Source organism: Argentina silus (assembly GCF_951799395.1).
Source record: "Argentina silus genome assembly, chromosome: 20".
NCBI classification, from domain to species: Eukaryota; Metazoa; Chordata; class Actinopteri; order Argentiniformes; family Argentinidae; genus Argentina; species Argentina silus.
Genome location: NC_139674.1, coordinates 7,981,292 through 8,003,791, shown reverse-complemented (window position 1 = coordinate 8,003,791; position 22,500 = coordinate 7,981,292). Strand labels below are relative to the sequence as shown.

The following is a 22,500-nucleotide window of genomic DNA, read 5'->3' as shown; positions in this document are numbered from 1 at the left end:
CAAATTGCTCCAAATTCAGGGACGTCATCTGTTGTGTGACGTGGATTCTGGAACTTCTGAGATATTACTATGTCAAATTGAGGTAACACAAAACTCTCTTCTACACAGGTGATCATGTTTTATGCATCGAGGTCACATCTTAGGAGACAGTTGAATATTTCAGTCTTCTCTGGAGCTGTTGGTGGAGTCCTCTCTCAGGTAAACCTGGGTGTAGGTACTCACCTCCTGACCCTGTCTAAAAGCTAGATAAGAGGCTCCCATTAGCCTAGCTGACCCTCTCTCTATGTCTCTCTCTCTCCCCTCCCTGTTTTTAACCTCCTCTCTAACCTCCTCTCCGAAAAGCACTCCTCGTTTCGAATTTGTATCATGTGTGCTGTTCCTCCAACATCAAAGAGGCCCTTGACTAACGGGCTCCTGTGAACCTTTAACATGGTCGGCCTTATCCCGGTAGGCCTTATCCCATTGGGGCGTCCTCATTGAGAGCCATGAGCTAACACTGCCAGAGGGTCAATGACACACACCAGTGGAACTCCCTCTGGTGGAATCTTTTCCACTGCTCATGGATGTAGACTGTACACACACAGCCTAGGTAACTTAACTCATTTAGTGCTGAGGGCCAACATTGTCAACATTCTAGACTGCCAAGGGTGACTTTATTCACCAATTCAATTATGAAGCTTCATTTTGCAGTCAATCGAAGTAGTGCTGCTAGGCGAACGCCACATAAAACACTTGGCATTCTAGGTGGGGAGTGTTCCGGAATTATTTGACAGAGTTAAGATGTCATTCAGCCAATCACCACTCCCAAATATTGTGACTGGGAGCGGTTGTACTTTTATTGGTTAATCTATTCGGCCGTCTGAAACCAGCAGAGTCTGATTAAAAACATAAGATATCTGAAAAGCACACATATTTGCTCTAAGCAGGTCTGCGGCTCCTGGTAATATCACTCCTCAAACTCCTTTAAATGTCATTAAGAGAATGTATGTGAAGTTTAACAGGCTGGAGGAGAGATTCAGAGGAGGCTTACACTGTATGCACAGCTGGTTGACACGGCAGAGACGAGCATGGCTATGCCAGCTCTAATATTGACTTCATTGTGAATGTTTGCTGAGTCTAGTGGGGAATACTAAAGGGATTGGATAACTACATCATCTCGATAAGAGCCGCAGAGGACCAGAAAAAGGCATCTACTTGGCAATTTAATTCAACTTGCCCAGACAGCATATAATTGCAAAGCGGAGGCAGGGGTGAGAAAGTGAATGACATCGGAGCTGGTAAACAACCACGTTGGCGTTATTATTTGAGCTGTGGCAGTGTGCGCTATGGCTGCTTAGATTCTTATTTGACTGTGGTTTTCTTTTTTTTTTTGTGTGTGTGTGACTATAGCCTGTGAAATAGGATTTCAGGACTTTGAATCTCTGGATTCAGAGGGAGTCCTTTCAGGCATTGGCCCACTGGGGAGGTTTTCTCTGCTAATGATTTGACATGACAAGGTGAGGTGAAGTATATGGGGTCTCAGCCAATGCTGTTAGAGAAAGATCCTTAGATCAGGAAGCAATAGCAACCAAGAGTTAGAGGGCAGGATGAGCCCATGATATTGGATTTAACAGAGAAAAAATACAGCAGCATCAGAGACCCAGTTTGCTTTTTTTGGCAACCTACATCATTTCATGTGATTGGTGAGTCTGATATTTCATCCCATTTCATGTTCTTAACAGTCCGGATCCATCTAGACCAACAGGACTCTTTCAAAGGAAAGAGGATGAACCAAACCATGTATGTTTGTTTAAACCAGGGTAAGCAGGTCTACTGGGGTCAGTCAGTGTGTGTGTGTGTGTGTGTGTGTGTGTGTGTGTGTGTGTGTGTGCGTGTGTGTGCAACATACAGACTAGCACTGTACACATCAATAATCCCAGCCACAGTCATTGTGATGGATCTTATAATAATCTCTCAACTGCATGTATTTGGTTCAGTTACAACATCTCCATCTCCATTATCACTGCTCTCCAGCCGACTTCAAAACACAGTGTGGGAGTTCACGCAGACCTCCTCCCTCCAAACGACATCCATAATGCTTTATTAACACTTGGCCCACATGGAGACCATGTTTCAGCATCCATCACCTTTAGCCCTGGCAGTGCAGGGACAACAAAGCAGGCCAGCCTCTTGAAGACTGAAGGCTGTGAGAGGAGAGAGCTGAGGCAGGCAACGTCAGTGAAATTGAAATGGCTGGCTTAGTTATCACAGTCTTATGAGACTAGGATCAATATCCACTCTGACACAGCCCCTCATTGACATGCATGGGGTTACGGGCAAGAGTTGAAATATGCAATATAGGCTACAGTAATCAATACTGAGAGCAGTTTTTAAACTCATACTTTGAGAAAGTGTCTCATTTTTAAAAGTGAAGAACTGGGAGAACATGTTAATAGAGCACACATATTGAATGAGGAGTGAGGAGGATATGTATGAATAATTGTCTTCAATTATACATGAAGCTAAAGAAGACTCGCTGTATTCCTATAGCACAGAACAAGAATTTCAGATGATTTATTCAATGAAGAGAATATAACAGTAGATTCCACTTCCCAACACTTGACAGAGGTGCGCACGTTCCCTGAGGAATGCTGGTGGCTTGATCACACGCGCCTGCGGTTGACGCCTTTTCACCTCTCATTCAAACACAACACTTTAAGACCTCATAAAGCGCACCCAATACTCAACCACACCTTTCGGTTTAAATGCGTAACAGACAACTAAAGACAATTGTGTGTGCATTACCAATGTAATGCAACGTGCATTACGTAGTCTGGAAACAAAACGTTGTAGCCTATCTAAAAGCAATCGTTCCAAGTCCCTTTGGCGCACACAGCAGACCACATTGGTTTGAGTACTAATAGCGCACAAAATAGCTCACTAATTTAAGTAATCTGTGAATAGCCTTTTTTAATTATTTCAGTGCCATCAACATTAACAATGTATTATCCACATTTGACAACCAAAGCAACACCGTCACTACCAAATAACGACAATACAAGCGCTTGGCAGCCTACAGTTCCTATTGCGCTCAGGCGACCAGGGAAAACATCACGGGTGTCCTTTAATAGAACCACTGTCCTGCTAATCGCATTACATCAATTACCTTTGAAAAAACGTCAATGTTAGAAAACTAATGCAAACCTATTGAACCAACGCCCCTCAGGTCGGCGCTTTCACTGCAATGTCAACAAATCGGAATATAAGGGGAAAGGTACTTGCCTGGAATGTGTAATACCTTGTCCCGTTCGGCGGGTGCACCTTCGGGGAGTTAGTCCCCGTGCTCATATCTGAGAAAATCATAATTCCTTCGAAGCAATCCAAAAGTGGTCAGAGATGTAACAAAAACCGTATATTTCTGAGAATATCACAACATTTGTTTGTGCACAGCTGGATAGCGGAGAAGTTAAACCTGCCCCGACTGACGTGTCGTGGCAGCACTTTCAGCACCGCACACCCACATCGGAGGGATCACTCCTGCAGTCACGCAACGGTCACGAAGGAAATATCGAGACCCCTCTCTCTCTCTTCTCAGCCGATCAAGAACAACGGAGGCGCCTCTCTACAAAGCTGGTGTTATTGATTGACCGATTAAGGAAAACTCAGTGAAATATACGGGCTCCATGATTGCCTGGCGCTCGACGCACACACAGCTCTGACGGTGCCTCGGACAAGTCCATCTGTTCGCAGCGATAATCACCTCCCTCCGCCACTGCCTCTGCGAGTAATTATTCTGAGCATCAGAGCCCGGCTAACCAATACCATAATGCCTCCACAGAGTACGCAGAGTGCGTTTACAAGGGAGGGACACTCGTTTTGTGTTTGGCTATAGATTACAGAGAGGAGGATGCTTGCAATTGTTGGCTCATTTTTTCCTCTCAAGGATAGAGGAAAGGACTGTTCACAAAAATGTGTGGGATACAATGTACAATATGTCAGAGTTACAGTGAGTACTTCATTTATCAGTACAATCAAATATATTGCAGCTGATTTCAGATCCATCTCTCCATTTGTAGCAATAGTGTACTGTATGAAAATGCGCGTGCATCAAGAAGGTGAAGGTGAAACTACTGTAAGTCTTCAATACAGAATCAATCATCACACACAGGAGATCTTCAATCCTACATGTTCCCACATACTCCTGTACCTAAGGAATGTGTGTATGGCCTATAAATGCAATTGAGATTGATCTCTACAACATAGAGCGTCATTATATCGTTTATCTACATCATTTGTGAAGGCTTTCCACAGTAATCCAGACAAAAAAGTTCCACTCCTTGCAGCACAGTGCAGAGCTTATGTGGAGGACTGTATAGGCAACGCCCTCCTTCATTGTAAGGCATGAGTGTGTGTGTGTGTGTGTGTGTGTGTGTGTGTGTGTGTGTGTGCGTGCCTGTGTGCGTGTGTGTGTGTGTGTGTGTGTGTGTGTGTGTGTGTGTGTGTTTGTGGACCTTGGCAGGAGCTATGCACAGTAATGACTTCACTGGGGACCAACAGCAACACACCATCTCTCAGCTCTGCCCTTAGAGTTCTCTAAGAGAGGTATGCTGGGGAAGTAGGAGGGAGGGGAGGGAGAGAGAGAAAGAGAGAGAGAGAGAGAAGGAAGGAAGGAAAGAAGGAAGGATGAATAGATGGACAGAGGGAGCTCCCAAGCTGAGGTGTAACCTACAGAGGTATCAGTAATAGGACAAGGATGCTCCTTAACCAATAATGAGTGTCCAACAGTCAGCTGCAGACACTTTCAAGCCTTTTCTATCACTGAAAACATCATACTTGGCCATTGGTGTCTCTTAATGGAACAAGCATACAGACTCTATAGTTGTCTCTATTGTCATGGGCAATACCAACTCACCTTCAATAAAAACAAATAGGTAGGACCATAATAATAACCATAGTCAGCCATTTCTGAATCAGACCCCCCATGTACACCCTCCTTGCTCTAAACCCATTCCCAGAAAACGTGAGCAATATCCCTATATTGATTTTTCTCTGTCATGCTCCTTGAGTCCTCTATAAAGAAGAAGTGCTTCATCCATTTAAGATGAATGCAGCATTGACCAGGTGTAGCTTTTATCAGCCATTTTATAAAGTGAGGGAAGGACTTCCAGTTTCATAGACTCAGAACGCCGATCTCATCCAATTTGCTCCCATCGACTGGCTTTTTCCACAGAACAGAAGTCTCCATTGTTGAACAGCGGGATCTAATTCTCAGGCTAAAGTACCAGGAGTCGATTTATTGGACTTTATTCAATTACAAATGTAAGTGTCGTCCCCCCCGGAAAATGAAATGTTGACATCCCTGTAAGAGAATGACTTTGTAACCTACTGTAAGTAAAAGTGAATATTAATGGTTAAAGCATGCTAGCAACGTACTCATTGGAACGATTAAAACTAAAATGTAGGCTTCTTGTTGACTAACCCAGTCAGTGTATGCTTCAAATACATAATGGATTGTTAAGGGTGTCACAGCTCACTGACCTTAATTCAATTGAGCATATATGACTCACTCAGGCTCAGACAAGTGGTATTTGGCAATGAGGACTTCAAAGTGTTTGCTTTCTCATAACATGTTAACCGTATTACTGTTCATACCACTGCAGATCCCATTAACAATACTGACCTAGAGTTCAACCTATGATCCAGTAAGAAGGCAATATTATTAAATCATCCGTATACATTATGTTCGTGAAGCCACTGATGACAGCACTCCAAATCATTTTCAGAACTATACAGCAAAAGATATCCTTTTTGGTCCTGCATGATATCAGCCCTCTTTTAAATTAGATTCTCTATCAGTAGACAGCTAAAAAGGGGTGAATTATAATATGATTCTAGTAATTGCGTGAGCGTCTGTGGTCCTCAGACCTGTAAACGCCGGAGGAAATGGTCCTTAATGGAGAGGCTATCACATCTCAATGACCGTCTGATTCACAAGAGCCCCTTCTCTAATACGAACCAACGATATCATGGCAAAATGGCAAACAAGTGAGAACAATTTAAATTGGCTAAAGGGCTAGTTCAAATCCAAATGTCCTCTCCTCTTTTCTGTCGTCCAAGGGGGGAAGTGAATGTTGGGATATGGAAGTCAAGTGATGCCCCCTTATTCCACCCAGAGAGATGCCAGGGGAGAGCTGGGCACAGACACAGCAGATGGGACCTTGGGTCCACTGATGTGATTGGACGACGAGTCTGTGCTTGAGCTCAGCCCAGTGGTACTGAATGGCTCCCGGGGGGGGAGGGAGGAGGAGAGTCTAGGCTTTGTGTGTCCTCAGGCATGTTCAGCCTTGTCTACAGTACATGCACGCACACACACACGCACGCACGCACACACGCACGCACGCACGCACACACACGAAACACATACAGATGTGTCTGTCTCGCCTCTCTGTCACTGCTCAACCGCTGGTGTCACGGTTTAATGCCGACCATATGTCATCCAGGACAATGTTCAGGAATCAATCTCTCATTATCAACAGATGTTTCCAGCGCTTCGTATGGTCCTTGTAACCTTCAACCGTGTCATATTCTTAGATTGCAGAATCATTATTACAAGGGAAAAGCTTTTGGAAGACACTAATACAACTAAGAAGAAACTTTGAAGCAGAAAATGACTATAATCTACTTTTTTGATGAATACAAATTATCATTTTTTAAAAAGGGCACAGGTTACGTGGAATGACAGGTTCTGCGCTTGGAAAGATTCAGTCAATGCAACTACATCTGGTTTTGTCTTCCCTCTCACAACAGCAGGTTGGCTGCATGAAATGTATCTGCTAAATGTCACCTCCAGCATTGTTCCTCACCACTGTGCTAGGCTAAATGAGCTGTAGTTAGCAAAGTGAGCAGGCTATTGTACCTAGCCACTGAGCTAGGCTAGCTGTGCTCTGCTGTAGTTCGCAGAGTGAGGACGTGCAGGATGAGAGCCTGGGGCTACTAAGCCGGGACGATCAGCTGTTATGCACACAAACCTGTCTGCAGTGGCCCATGATGTCATCGTACAGATGTGCAGTGGGCCTGGTTTAGGGCCCTGCAAGCTCATTGGCTAGTGAGACGGGGGGAGCGCTGAGCTCTCTCAATCCTCTCCATCTGAGTGCGCCTGCTCAGAATGGCATTTAGCCCTCCTATGGACACCACACACCTGCCACACAGTTGCAGACAGACATTTGATTACATTTGATTACTCAGATTGATCTTACCGTACAACAGAGTAGAAGATTAACGCAGGCGATTGTCATGAACTTACTGTACTGTATATCAAATGTAGTTTTACACGGTTCTTATCTTTTTTTTCTTTTTTTCTTTTTGCATTTTGACAATGCTTAAAGTATAGTATGCAGTAATATTACTGGTGCTGATTTAGCGTAATGCATAAAGGCTACATTATACAGGCTACAGTATACATATACATTAGCTAGACCAGGGTTCATGTATACTGAACTGTAGACCCTTCATTTATTCAGTTCCATTAATAAGGTAGCTCATGCTCAGAAAAGTGCCCTCTTCATTAAAACCAACACATGGGTGTGTGTGTGTGTGTGTGTGTGTGTGTGTGTGTGTGTGCGTGTGTCCTCCTCACACACCTTCTCCTTGTTGTTTCATCAATTAAAGAGCTCAAACAAATTGATTTATTGTTTGAAAGCCCATGTTTGATCATTCCGAGGCCCTAATCTTTGAGACCAGAGAGGCACTCTGACTGACATGATAGTAGTGGTAATGGCAGTATTAGACTTCATGAGGGAGCTGTGTTTTTCTGCCACAGAGTGCAGCTAATATGTAATTAAGAAGAGTGTGGCTATGCTTTGAGAAGGCTTGTTAAAGGCAGATAAGAATTCCTCATTAAAATGATCTGTGAAACCACACGAGGCACACAATTAACCATGATACACACGGTTAAACAAGCTCATATTCTCATGAAGATGATAGTAAAGCAGAAGATACAAAGTTATAAAGAGAGCCATTGCACTTGGTATGATGAAGGTAGGGTTTGTCATTACGTGCAATTCTGTAACTACAGAGAATCCCTGTGTAGTATATTGAAAATGTATTGAATTTCTTTCTTCTCATGCACGGTGTGCAGTTGAAAGTATCATCATTCTCATCAACGCATTGGGTAGAGCTGGGCGATGAACTGAAACGTTTACCGAGAACGAAACCAGGCCTCATACCGACGTAATTTGGTGTATCACGGTAATTTCGGGGATTACACAATTATGCTACATCCTGCGGACCACATCCAAATTCACAACGTATTTGTTGACAGATTTCTGCATCTGTGGCCATTGTGACTGAATCAATATAATATCAGCCCCTTTCAATACAACAAACCAAAACTAAAATCTAACTTTGCAAGCTCAGCTGTGAGTAAGTGGTTTTGTTCCAGGCAGAGCAGTAGAATTCCGTTGCAATGAAAAGTGCGACAGGTCCCGGGTGAAGTCAGATGTGCACAAAGCCGTGTGTTCATTTGTTAGCTGCTATTATTTTGTAAGGTTGACTCCATCAGCACTTGGGAAACAGTTTCTTCCTCGAGCACAAAAACTGTATCTACATTTTTTGTCTGTGATTCTCTATTTGGTATTAATAATGATTAGATTTTTCAAAATGTTTGGCCCCAGGCATTTTTCATTTTTGGATGAAGTGACTTCAGCTTTCAGAAAATGTTTTACAAAATTATTGTGATAAGCTCTAACATTGGGTACCATTCACAAGACAACTAAAACTGTGTTCATCTTCAGTGTCCTTCGATTTGATAACCTACACATGCATTGACCGCTGTCAGACTATTCCTTGTCTGATACAGACACTGCAGTCTCCTTATTCCTACAGTATGTTATTGGAAGCAGGTCGTTTCACTATAGCTCCAACTGTCAAAATGGCTGATCTTGTCAGAGATAGAGAAAAAAAACATGAGCAGGAAGCCCAGTGATACCATCACGATGGAAAAAATGACAATAAGCATGAGGAAAACACTGCATCTCAAACTGCCTGGTGATCAAATAGGGGATCTGTCTGCATTTGTATGCATGAATAAAAGAGAGGTAAGAATAAGATTGGAAAATGTGAGTGGGTTTGACCGTGTGTCATGTGAGTGTGTGTGTGTGTGTGTGTGTGTGTGTGTGTGTGTGTGTGTGTGTGTGTGTGTGTGTGTCTTTGTGTCTCTGTATGTCAGCTTGAAAATATGTTTATGAAATTACATTTTGCTGCAAGCTTCTTTCAGCAAACAGCCACTTATACTGGTTATGCAAATGCGCTGCAAATGGGGACCAGCCAGGAGAGACCACAACAACACAGACGCAGATATATCTGGCTATCGCAACTTCACTGAACTTCCAAGGCAATTCCGAGGCACAAAATCAGCAGGGAGTGATGAGGGGAGAGACGAATACATATGTTAGGAACAGAATGTAAATAACTGTTATTCAAATTTCATATTAAAAAAGGCTGTGTTGGATATGCTGGGAGAACAAAATCTAATATTCTAGCCAGTACATTATTTACCAATAGCATATGGCACTGAACAGAACCAAGTACCCCAATTATGTGGTTACATAAAATACTCATACACACTCTCCCCAAGGGGACAATTGAAATGACAGAAAACAATTATGTGCAAAGCCACTAACATTTATGTAAGATGTTGGAGAGAGCCTGTCCTCTCATGTGATGGAAAAGTACACGTTTGAAACCCTAATTGTCGCAACGGATGCTGTTGGGGGGAGAGACTATTTGCTGAGCTATGAGGAGCATTACTTCCAGTTAAACTGCGCTAATCGACGGAATCTCATATGCGAGACGAGGGCGTCGTCTAAAAGCCATGTTCATCGGGTGTTTGACTGTCACGGTTCTACGATTCTGATTGTTTCTCCCCTCCTTCAGTTTGCTTAGTCATCCTCCTCCTGCAGAGGCTGGCACTGAGAGAAGCTACCTCGCTACTGGGAGAAGCTACCTCGCTACTGGGAGAAGCTACCTCGCTACTGGGAGAAGCTACCTCGCTACTGGGTGACATTCAAAATATATCCTATAAATCAGTATATAACAACAGTAAATGTGACTTTGTCCATATGAATACATTTTATTAGGTTTGCTGGTAGGGAGGCTTTCCACAGAGTGCAATAGTTTTAGGAATGCAGCATCAAACATGTACATCACAAGTCCAAGCAGTCAATTCTATTTTCAGGAAAAGATGCTTTTCAAGTTCAAGATTCAAGTTTTCCCTTGAATTATTCCATGGTGATATACATATGTGATTGCATACCGCTCCTTCGTATCAAAAATCACTGTTAAAAGTCCCTCATCCACCTACAAATAACCTACAGCGTATGCAAATAGCATCTAACGGGGCACAGCACTGGGTTTGCAATTAAATGTCATGATTGGATGCTCCTGCCGTCTGATGCGGGAGGAAAATCTCTATGGCTTTAGTTCATGAGGATACATGTTTTACATGCAGCAGATGATAGATTGCTCTGGGGCTGCAGGAGAGGGACACGCACGCACGCACGCGCACATACACACACACACACACACACACACACACACACACACACATACACACACACACACACACCCACCCACCCACCCACCCACTCAGGGGAGAGAAGGCACGTTAGTATTACCATTCCCACTGTCACAGACAGCACCAGCACCAGCACTTAAGGATGCCAGGGCTGGGTTGCTGTGTTGCAACACAGTTACTGTACCCACAACCCTCCCCAATGACCAGCACTGTCAGTTAAACTAGTGGCAAAGTCTGCACACACTCAGAGACAGATTACAGGATCCAACAGAAGGATCCAAACGCGTCAAGAACAACCTCCCTCGGTGGTGCATGGGAAGAAGGCCATTTTCAAAGTCTGCACATTATATTTCCTGCTGGAGGAAGAAAGTTTTCTTGGTAATTCATAGCAGAATTCTGATGTTTGAGTAACTTTGTGTGTAATAGGAAGAACCCCTTGGAACGGGCCTGTCTCTGGTGAGAGTGTCAGCACCTAATTGGCTCATTGGCTGTGATCAAGGACAAGAAGACGAACAACCAAAAACAACAACAACAACAACAACCCTTCTTTCATGTTCCTCGTTGTTAGTTGTTTTTTTGAGGGGCCAAATTCTTACTAATTAGCCCAGATGATACATTTCACAGCCATTACTGTAGCTTCTCACAACCTCTTTTTTTTTAAAAAAAACAACAACAAAAAACCCATGCAGCACTTTCTCAAAAGTTCAAATTCTGGGAGAATTTTGCACAGTACACAGAGACAGACACCCAAACAATGAGTCATTTGGCAGTCAACCAAAACAAAACACCTCTGTTTCTTATCTTGGAGGCAGGTTTGAGTCTGGTTCTTCTCCCAGAAATTGGACTCAGAGCTGTGATGTTACAAACATCAGTGCACCGCCAACAAATAGCCATTTTAAACAACAACTCCCAAGCAGGAGAGTCGCATGGGTGGATTGACCAAGTCAACAGGCATGTTTGTGGTCCTGTCACTCACTCTCGGTGGAGGTGTGACATCAGAGCAGGCGGGGGGGACCTCATCGCGCTGATGGGATGTGACACGGGAGACCGAATTGTGTGCGGAAGGGCTGGCGGTGTACCTTTCAAGGGTAAAGCTGCCGTGACAAGAATGTGGCGGCCATTTAAATAGCCCTGCCTCCCATCTGCATGGAAGATCTGTAGCTGCCACTGTCTCCTGTCAGAGAGACAGCGGGATTCACATTCTAGATGTACTTGGGATCATATTACTGATCATCAAACTATTAAATGATCACAGCGTAGGGACGTGGTTGAGTATCGTCTAGACTCTAGAGGGCCCAATTCATTTTCTATCATCTCATGGGCTCAAAAATCACCATCATTATCGCTGGCTCAATATCAATACAGTACACACAAACAGCGTGTGTGATGATAAAACCTTATCACATGAAGGGGTGTTTGCGAGAGTGAAAGCAGCGTATGTCTACGTACGTTAAAAGAGGACGTTACACTGTATCATGAGTCATCCAGGACTCTTGATTGAGGTAGATAACGAGGTGGAAGGCTCTAGGCTGTTGAGAGTACTCCAGCATGGCCTCTCTCTCTCTCTCTCTCTCTCTCTCTCTCTCTCTCTCTCTCTCTCTCTCTCTCTCTCTCTCTCTCTCTCTCTCTCTCTCTCTCTCTCTCTCTCTCTCTCTCTCTCTCTCTCTCTCTCTCTCTCTCTCTCTCTCTCTCTCTCTCTCTCTCAGCTCACCAGGGCTCCGATGGAGAGACACAAGAAGTCGCCAGAGGGAGAGATTAGACTGGATATCAAAGGACCGGGGAACGAGGGCAGAGCTAGTGTACAGCCTACGCGGTGAGAGGATAGTTGAGGATGTACAGAGAAGGGAATACACACACACACACACACACACACACACACACACACACACATATATGTAAACCCACTCTTCCTCCCTCCCTCCCTCTCTCTTTCTCTCTCTCTTTCTCTCTCTCTCTCTTTCTCTGTCAGCCATCTTTCATGTGTAAGTCCTTTGAGGTTTAACCCAATGCTGACAAGAAAGAAAGTGCAGTTGTTTTCAGCATTGACTGTCTCTCATGTGGTGTTTTTGAAGCACCTGATTCATCGTATATCATTTGGCTTCTCTGTTTTGGTTAAGGGTGAACGATGCAGTGAAACAGATCATATTCTCATCTGAGCAGGAATATTTCAAAAGCAGGTAGCGCACGACGGGTACAGTACTCCTCCGTGCAACAGGAGAGGGTGAAGACGGTATGTGAGAACATACACTTTAGGCATCGCTCATTAGGAAACTCCCAAATACCTAAGGAGGGTAACTTGCTTTGGCAACATACTGTAGACAACAAAGTTAGCACTCAACATTCTGCCTGTGGGCTCGTTTTGAAAGGAGACGTCTTGACAAGGTGGTGCCATATGGAAAACGTGTGTACGGCTCTGTGCTGTAGGTAAGATGAAGACAGACTTTCTGACAGGGGAACGCCCCAGAGAGAGAGCTGAGAGATAGAGGGCTAAGCGGAATGGAGAGGAGATGGAGCTCGGAGCTCGTTTGAGCTGTAGTGCCAAAGGGGGGAGGGAGGAGGTTTGGGGGGAGTTCCCTCTGGGTTACTGAGCTCTCCTTCTCACTACCTGATCCCTGATCAAGAGGGAGTGTGGGAAAAAGCCCCCCTCTTGTCTCCCCCGTCTCAGCTTCCCACCTCAGCAACACACTGGGGGCCGGTGGGGAACAGTTACCCACACACAGGCACACACAGCCACACAGGCGCACACACACACACACACACACACACACACACACACACACACACACACACACACACACACACACTCTCTCTGGGTGCATGAGTGTCACAGGAGGATTCAAGGATGAACTTAAACAATGTATCAAGGATATCGAGGATATCAAGGATATGAGCTTGGTTCCCAGAGCAAGGCTGATGTGTTGGAGTGAGGTGGGTGTGTTTATGATCCCCCTGCTCACCCTGTACTCTGTGGACCTGCCTAGCAATGTTGTTCAGACGATCCAACAAGAATATTGCATGTCAGGATAGCGGAACTGAAGAATTATTATGTGATTATGACACACCATATTCCATCAAAGGGCTACACTAAACATAATCGTATTCGGAGTGGGATGGGGTTCATCTCCCACACTACAACAGACAAAGGGTCTTTTGTGGGCCGACCGGACCACGCCTGATGTGCTTTCGTAACGTTTTGACATTCAACGCGGCGAACACCATGGCGACAGTTGTTGGTCCACTCCCACAGAAAGAAAATAATGCTGACTGCCTTTTCACTAGAAGAAAAACAAAAAAAAAAAAAACATTTACAAGGAGCCAACAATTGAATCTTACAGAGGAATGAAAAAAACAGGACTAATCAAAACAGTCTGGAGGAGAAAAGCTTGCGGGATTCGAGGAAGGGCTTTCAATCATAACAAGAGTGGACTAACACTGCATTTCAAAACATGCGGGCATCGCCGGTCACCGTCGCATATGTTACTACCCCAGTCAGCACTTTCACCATAACACGCTGATGTAGGCATGCGAAGTGTCAATCAGTGTCTTCAGGGAGCTCAATCATGTGCATATGTGAGGGGTAAATGGGACCCAGATGTTAAGTTGTGTTCACTTCAGCAGCATCCACTCCACTGAGGGAGTACCTGTGTAAGGGTTTTAGCATACCACTCAAGACTGTCCCACAGTGAAAGGTGGGTTATCACAAAACTAGGAACTAAAGTTCACCTGGTTCACCTCAAATCTAGAGAAAAGTTCTGTGTGGTGTTCTGGCAAGTACTTGCTCTATTGTAGATGTCAATCTATAGACAAACAAACTCTAATCAAATGTATGCAATGGACTTTATGAAACAAAATGGATGCTAAAAATAGGCCTGTTGTTGTGTTCTGTAGGCCCTGTGATGCATACACTCCCACGGTGAAGTCCTAGGACGACAACAAGGCCAGGCGTCAATTCTGATGGCTGTCTTTTGATGATGTGAAGACAGTTGAATTAGTCATACACACCTAATGGCTGACTCATAGAGTTAACGCTAACACTTCTGCTTATGAAGAGAACGCCTACATTTTGTTGATGGTCTTTTGACGGTTTCATCAAGCCCACTTGAATGTCAGGCTATTTGAGGCATCCTTCACCAAAACATACATAATGCATTGCTTAGTAACAACCACGCAAAACAATCAGAAATTGAAAGCTTATGTCATTTGATTCATTTAAGTCTAATTCAACCAAGGGTTTGACATAACAAGACAGTCTATACTGTATCTTCAAGTTACACTGAGAATGTATCCATATCCTATAGGGCGTACAGTGTGTCTGGGAAGTGAAGGTGTCCGGTGGTGTCCCCTCTCCGTTGCGCTCAAAATGGCTGCCACAGAGGGTGCCTTGATTTACTGAAGTCATGTATAAGCCTTTTCTGAATTGTTAGGAACACGACTCCTCGGGTCCGGTCCTCTGTCCTCGGCTCACCTCGTCCTCAAAAAAAGCATTGGAGGAGTAGAGGATTACGTCAGGGAAGGAACATAGATCTTCTCCTCCGCGGAGGAGAGGACGCAAGGAGTCAACAACTGAGCAAAAGGCTATGCTGTTGATACTGTGCAGCTGGATACCACTGTGCAGTGTGCACTGGTCTATAAAAGGGGCAAAAAAAATAACAACATAGTGTTCCATGGTTCTACTGCTACGGTATGGCTTACCATTGTAATCCTCTGAGGATTGGAAGAAAGCTTGACTGAGGATTGCCCTGTTAACCTTGCACGTCAGAGGCGTACTGTATACACACTTGAGTCCAAACCCAAGGCCAGCTTTTACAGTCAGCTTGAGTGGTGTGTTGAGGAGAGCCAGCGTGGGAGCTGAGTCCATCTCTGGGGACCTGAGGCAGGCAGCACTCAGCCTTGGGCCAGACACCTCTGGAACACTGCATTAACAAAACTTGATATGACTGTTTTTCCAATAACTAACCTACCAACCAACTCTTGCGGTACACGCAATCAATTAAGCGACTAACTTATACACCATCCGATCCTCCAACTCGCCAACCAGCCCACTACCTCGCAGGTAAATGAGTAACCACACCTACAGCAACCACACCCCACGCCAGCAGTTAAACTTCCCCGGGGGGGGGGGGGGGTTGTTTATGGGCATCATGATGAGCTAATGGATTGAGAGGAGTTGTTTTAGTGGGCAAACGAGCAGCAATAACCCCCCCCCTCCACCACCACCCGCCCACCCACCACCCCCCACCCCCCATCCATGTCAGTGTGCAGAGCTGTGTCAGGAGGACTGATGGGCGTGTAATGGAGGGATGCAGGGCAGAATTAATACCAACGTGAGGGGGAAGAAGAGGGGGGCTGCAGCCCAGCCATGAACATGTCTTGACAGAACACAATAAAGCTGTGGACGGAAACCCATTAGTCTGTGGTGTAAGCCTGGCATTAGGTATGTCCTCAGATGATCATTCACTTCAACTGGGAGAGATTACAAAGCATGTTTGTGGGAAGATTTGTACTGTGCTAAGCAAAAAGCATGCCTCTAAGGTGATTCTTAATAACAAATGGATGAGGTAATCTCATTCCACCAAATGTTCATTAAGAATGAGTCCAGCTATTCCAGAAAGTAGAGAGAGAGAAAGACAGAGAGAGAGAGAGAGAGAGAGAGAGAGAGAGAGAGAAAGAGAGAGAGAGAGAGAGAGAGAGAGAGAGAGTGCAATCTAGAGGTGGTGGATCATTCCTTGAGGAGAAGCTGTGCAGAGGAGAGTTTTGTGAGGTGAAGCCTTTCACAGCAGAAATGAAGTGGAAATTGACGTGATCAATCTTCCCTGGGTGTATCAACACATCTTTCTTTTCATCCTGGGTGTTAAGCTGTGTCTGTGTGTCTGTGTGCGTGTGTGTGCGTGTGCGTGTGTGTATGTGTGTGTGTGCATGAGTGCGTGTGTGTGTGTACTGTATGTGTGTGTGTGTGTATGTGTGCGTCTATGTGCATGTGCATGTGTGTGCCCGTACCTGTGTGTGTGTGTGTGCGTGCGTGTGTGTGCGTGCGTGCGCATGCACACACGTTCATGTGTGTGTGTGTGTGTGGGCGTCTCCCCAGCACCCGTCCTCCTGTCCCCCGCTGATTGTTTTTACTTTATTTGCAAGTTCAAGCTCATCAGTCTTCTCTGGGTGCCAGGGACTGGAGGGAAGAACAATCTCATAACTTTCTCATTACCACCCATCCCAGCGCCATGACGAATGCTGCTGCCGCCGCTCGCTGATACAACAGAACAGGGCCCTGCTTTTGGGACACAAATATCATTTCTGCAGCTTTTCTTTATTCTCTTTCTTCGCCAAGAAAACTCATTAAGAAATCTAATAAGGTGCCGAGGAAAGCAGAGATATATGGGATCTGGGAGTGGGCAGCCGACCAGCCTCCACAGCAAGAGAACAAGAGATATTTTGGTTTCAGTCTGTGGATGTTTGGATGTTACGCGGCACTGGAGAATTACATAAGACAACAGAACTGCGCACAACTAAAAAGTAAAGTGATTAGGCCTATTCCACAGCATGGGAGGCCGCTCTGCCGCTCTGTACCTGCGGCAGGGGAGGCTGGTGGAGGTAGAAATCGGAGGACGGGCTCATTGTAATGCACGAAACGGAAGGAGGAACGGTATCAAACGCGCGTGTTCCGTGCATTACAATGAGCCCGTCCTCCGATTTCTACCTCCACCAGCCTCCACTGATCTATGGATACCCGACTGGCAAAGCGATTCATCCACCCGCCCCAAAACTTTGCCTTTACCCCCCCCCATCCCTAAAACTCATTAAAAGAATGGAGTAGCATCCCACTTCCCTAAAGGGCAACCAATCACAGCAGGAGGTGATGGATGGAAATGAAACGCGGACGTGCACTCAGTTTTACAGAGAGAACAAACACTGTCCCCCAGACAGCCCATCCATTCTCTGCCCATGTGGACACACACCGCACTAAGTCGTCTGAGCTGTCACTGGGGGCCAACAGAGACCTCCACTTGATCACGCTCATTAATTGGGCTTCTGACAGCATGCGCACATGCACACACGCACACACACATACAAGAGCACATGTACATGCACGCGCAGACACACGCACGCACATGCACATGCACGCGCACATGCACCACACGCTCAAGCACATACACACACAGACACACACACAAAGGCACAAGCACACACGCACGCACGCACGCACGCACGCACACACACGCACACACACACACACACACACACACACACACACACACACACACACACACACACACACACACACACACACAGACACACAGACACACACACCCCCACTCCCCCCTTTGATGGAAACCTGCCTAGACTCTGACACATTTTTTCCGACAGCTTGAGAGAAGGCTGGGTAAATGACAGCCATTTCAGCGACCACCACAGTGACGTCTACCACAGTACGTGTGCGGTGAAACTCACACTGCCCGTACGACACCATCGCAGGACGAAAAGGCGGCAATTACTGCGGGGTAGTAAATACAGTGGTTCATCAGTGGAGATTAATGAAGCCGAAAAAAAATCATCTGTTTCCATCTTGTTGATGCTGGCTGGCTCTTTTAACCTGATAAAGACCATTATGGAGTCTGAAGCACTCCGCTTGACGGTAATGGGCTGTGATTTATGGCTTTGATTCGCCCTCCGCCAGAGAGCCAATTCATAATCGCGCTGAGGTGAGGGGTGGTGGTGGTATCAAGAGGAACGGAGGGCGGGAAATTATCATAGCTTCCTGTTCGGAGAGATGGTCTCAGAGATCGATGAATATTAATAATGTCTGAAGCCTGTGAGATGTGAGGTGCTCATTAAGAATCTACATACTCTCAAGAGCACGGGAGGCTGGGGGAGGTAGAAATCGGAGGACGGGAACATTGTAATGCTTGGAAACATGTGTGTTTGACACCATTCCTCATTCCATTCCTCATATTTCAATGAGCCCATCCTCCGATTTCTACCTCCACCAGCCTCCCCTGGTAAAGAGCTTAAGTCTAATATAACATGACTGAACAGTTAAGTAACATTGGGAGCTAACTAGTTCCATTAGCTTGTATAATGTGGGCTGAGATCAAAGAGCCAATCACTGAAAATGTATTTCTAAGCAAATGCTGCCCTCTGTTGGTCACTTGTGGCCATTACTATCATGTCACTGTCAACCTCATCTGAGGTTGAGTAATGCTGCGTTCAAATCCTCCTCAGAAAACTAGAAAACTCAACATTTCCGACTGGGTAACCTTTGTACCTCTGAGATAACAAAATTTCCTTACTATCTCGGTATTAGCCAATAGGAAGCTCTACGCAAAATCTTACGCTAAATCATTGTGGGAAGCTCTGTGTTTCTGAGGAGCACATGAATGCACCATAAGCCCTGTGATCTAAGCACAGGCTAATGCTGTATTACATCTAGTCACATCTGTACTCAACTATTTCACTGCAAAATCAGAGAGAGGAGATATTGACAATAACACAACAGGTGGTAATGCTTACATTTAGACTCATATTCATACATATTCCTCACTGATCTTTTAGGCATACATTTGCACATTGAGGCTTATTTCACTTATTTCCTGACGCTATTGAAATACTTCATATCCAGGTGTATTTCCCCACCTGACCACTAGATGGTGGACTCACATAACTATAGAAACCTTTACCATGAATTCACGTGTTGACACTACTACGGTAAGAGAGATCCTCTGAATACACTACAAGTGCTGAAAAGACAATGTTACTAAGATAGACTCCTTCTGGTCCTAACATTTTCTTTTACAAAGCTTTATTGCTCAAAATACAGACAGACAGACCCTCCAACCCTCATGCATATTTGCATCCCTTTCCGGTCGTGTTTTTCATCTCCTTCTTATCTGTTGCAAGCAGGTATAACCGAATAACAGTCGATATCAAACTGTATAACATCCGCCAAGGCATCTAGACCCTTCATATTCACAGTCCATCCTTGCCTGGGCTGTATCAGATCTGATTTATCCCCCTGTATGCTGTCCATGTACACACACACACACACGCACACACGCACACACGCACACACACTAACACACACTAACACACACTAACACAAGCCATTTTTACGGATCAGGCGTTGGCGGAGTGTCTGAGACAGCCTGCAGTATCAGTCAGGGAAGGAGGGATTGTCTGGACCAATGGCGTCAGCACAGATGCATCCAATCAGAGGCCGGCCGTCACAAGGCCTTGACGTCAAAGAGGAGCTGATGAGAATGAAATGTCTCACTGTGAGAGAAACACAAGTGCTTCAGGTCGAGGGGAGTCTGGGGGGGGCGGCACTTGTAATCAAGGCTGGACAGCATACGGGTGTTATAAATCAGGAGTAAAACAATGGGTAGTGGAGGTGTGCGTGTGTGTGCGTGTGTGCGTGTGTGCGTGTGTGTGTGTGCGTCTGTGGGCTCTGTCTCTCTCTCTCTCTCTCTCTGACGTCCGAATTCATCAAACCCCAGCGCCGGTGTCATATATGCACACCGGTTCCTTCACAGGGGGAGACGGCAGTGTCTGCTAAGAGAGACAGATGTCAGTCAGCGGGCTTCAGCCATCTCAGCGTGAGCCAGGCGGGCTGCTGTACTGCTGTAGTGTGTGGAGCTGCCTTTCTGCACGTACGCGTTTGTGGGGGAAAAAAAGAAAAAAAAAAAGGGCGAATAATTTGAGAGAAAATACATTATGATACACACCGTTCCATTCTGGCCATGGCATCCTGTCTGAATCAACGTGACCTGTGATTGTGTAGTGACTTTGTTACCCCTTCCACGTTAGCCTACACCAGGGGAAGGCTGGTGGAGGTAGAAATCGGAGGACGGGCTCATTGTAATGCGTGGAATGGAACGAGGAACGTGTGTTTGATACCGTTCCTCGTTCCGTTCCATGCATTACAATGAGCCCGTCCTCCGATTTCTACCTCCACCGGCCTCCCCCTGGCTGACACATTGACCTGCTCTGACCCTGTAGTTGGCCTCCGCCATTGCTGCGATTAAATATTACAATATTACAACACCTTAAGCCGGCTCTCTACTAATCCTGGACAAACATTGGCCTTGCTCCCGTGACTGGCGCGACCTCAGACAGAACATGGCCGCTGCCATTTCCCCTGTGTGGTAATGAGGCAGGAAATGACCTTTAGCTGGGTGACATTTCGCTGCCTTACGGTACAACATGGGAATGTTGGAGAGAGAGAGGAGAGGGAGAGAGAGGAGAGGGAGAGAGGGAGAGTGTCTACTTCTCAAAATCACACCCTTCTTTTGGCTCTTCTGCTGGCCAGGACAATGTGGGTCATGTGGTGTGCTTTAGGGTGCTGGTTGTCCGGTCGGTCTGTCTGTCTGTCTGTCTGTAAGTCTGTCTGGTATATCTGTCTCTGTCTGTCTCCTAGAGAGAAGCAGACAGACAGACAGAGAGAGAGACAGACAGAGACAGAGACAGAGACAGAGACAGACATACAGACAGACAGACAGACAGACAGACAGACAGACAGACAGACAGACAGACAGACAGACAGACAGAGTCTGTCTGTCTGTCTGTTTGTCTCTCTCCCTCCCTCTCTCTAGGAGACAGAACCAAGCTTTGGCAGTCATGAGATGCAGGGAGCGTGCTGCACTCAACTCCCCAAATGTCCCTGTGGGGCTTCTGTAGGCTAGCCGTCGGAGTAGCAGTGGAGACCGGCCAGCTGAAAGGCCTATCAAACACCCAGCTCTGAACCATGTGGGGGCCAATATCTCTGACAGACAGAGACAAACGGAGGGAGCGAGAGAGAAAGAGAGAGTGTGAATCATTTGTCTAACGTGATGTCATGTCAGAGAGAGACTTCAGTCTCTTCTCTCTGATCACGATGGGACTAATACACACACACACACACACACACACACACACACACACACACTCACGTCTCATTTAACAAGGGGTGTGGAAATTAAACATTTGGAAACAAGTGGTACGATCCATAGAGGTGTGTTTATCTGTATATCTACTGCGGTAGAAGCTGTGTGCATTTTTGGACGACAGTGAAAGTGTGTCTTTTGTTTAATGTATGTGTCTGTCTCGACTAAACACAGACAATCGGTGTAGCCCTGAGACAAAGTTAGATTTTCTGCAGCATCCTCATCCCTCCACAATTAATCAAAAGGAGTGTTGTTTACCTGCTCACCGAGAGAGAGACAGAGAGATGACCGGTCCAAGCAATCCATTTGAAGAGGAGGGCAGGGAGGAGAGGAGAGAAGAAGAATGAAAAACCATTAGTACAACTTTATAAACTGAACAAATGCTTTGCTGCAAAGCAGATGAATCGTTTTAGCAACCAGTCACATATAGTAATTTGCACACCTAGAAAGTGTGTGTGTGTGTGTGTGTGTGTGTGTGTGTGTGTGTGTGTGTGTGTGTGTGTATGGTGTAGAAGTTAGTGGAGGATTCATGTTCAGTTAACCTCTTAAGCGTGCCCCTGTTAAGAGAGTTGTCTTGTGTTGCTGGAGGAAAGGTGGTGTTTGTGCTCTGAGAGATGAGAGATTGGGTAAACAGGCTGACTCATTAACACCCACATGCTTGTCTCCTCTGGAGGAGATCTGGCAAGACCACTTCCATTAGGCCACACACACACAGGCACGCACGCACACACACACACACACACACACACACACACACACACACACACACACAAGCAGGCAAATGCCACATACACACCCACACACGCACACATACACACACACACATAAGCATGCATGCACTGTAACCACACACAAGCACACACGCACGCGTGCACACAGACACATGCATGCATACACACACACACACACACACACACACACACACAAGACGCCTGCAAACTTGAACATCAAACCGCATATCACATGCAAGCTGCAGAGACACGGCCACTCCTCTGGCTACAATGGAAAGATGCATCTGTCTCTTTCTCCCCCCCT

The 22,500-nt window shown here is 45.7% G+C and overlaps 1 protein-coding gene across 3 annotated transcripts in view; it reads right to left on the bottom strand.

Annotated features, from left to right (window-relative positions):
• ppfia2 (PTPRF interacting protein alpha 2) overlaps positions 1 to 22,500 on the bottom strand; it is a gene marked incomplete at its 5' end in the record, with an annotated part of 122,919 nt that overhangs the window by 79,228 nt on the left and 21,191 nt on the right. For 2 of the 3 annotated variants that reach the window (XM_083692047.1, XM_083692048.1), the window contains one exon: positions 3,262 to 3,342. The exons of the other annotated variant lie outside the window; for it this stretch is intronic. In XM_083692047.1, coding sequence (XP_083548173.1) covers positions 3,262 to 3,342 — 81 coding nt within the window. Of the gene's footprint in view, positions 1 to 3,261; positions 3,343 to 22,500 lie in introns of those variants that run through there. 3 annotated transcript variants of the gene reach the window in all.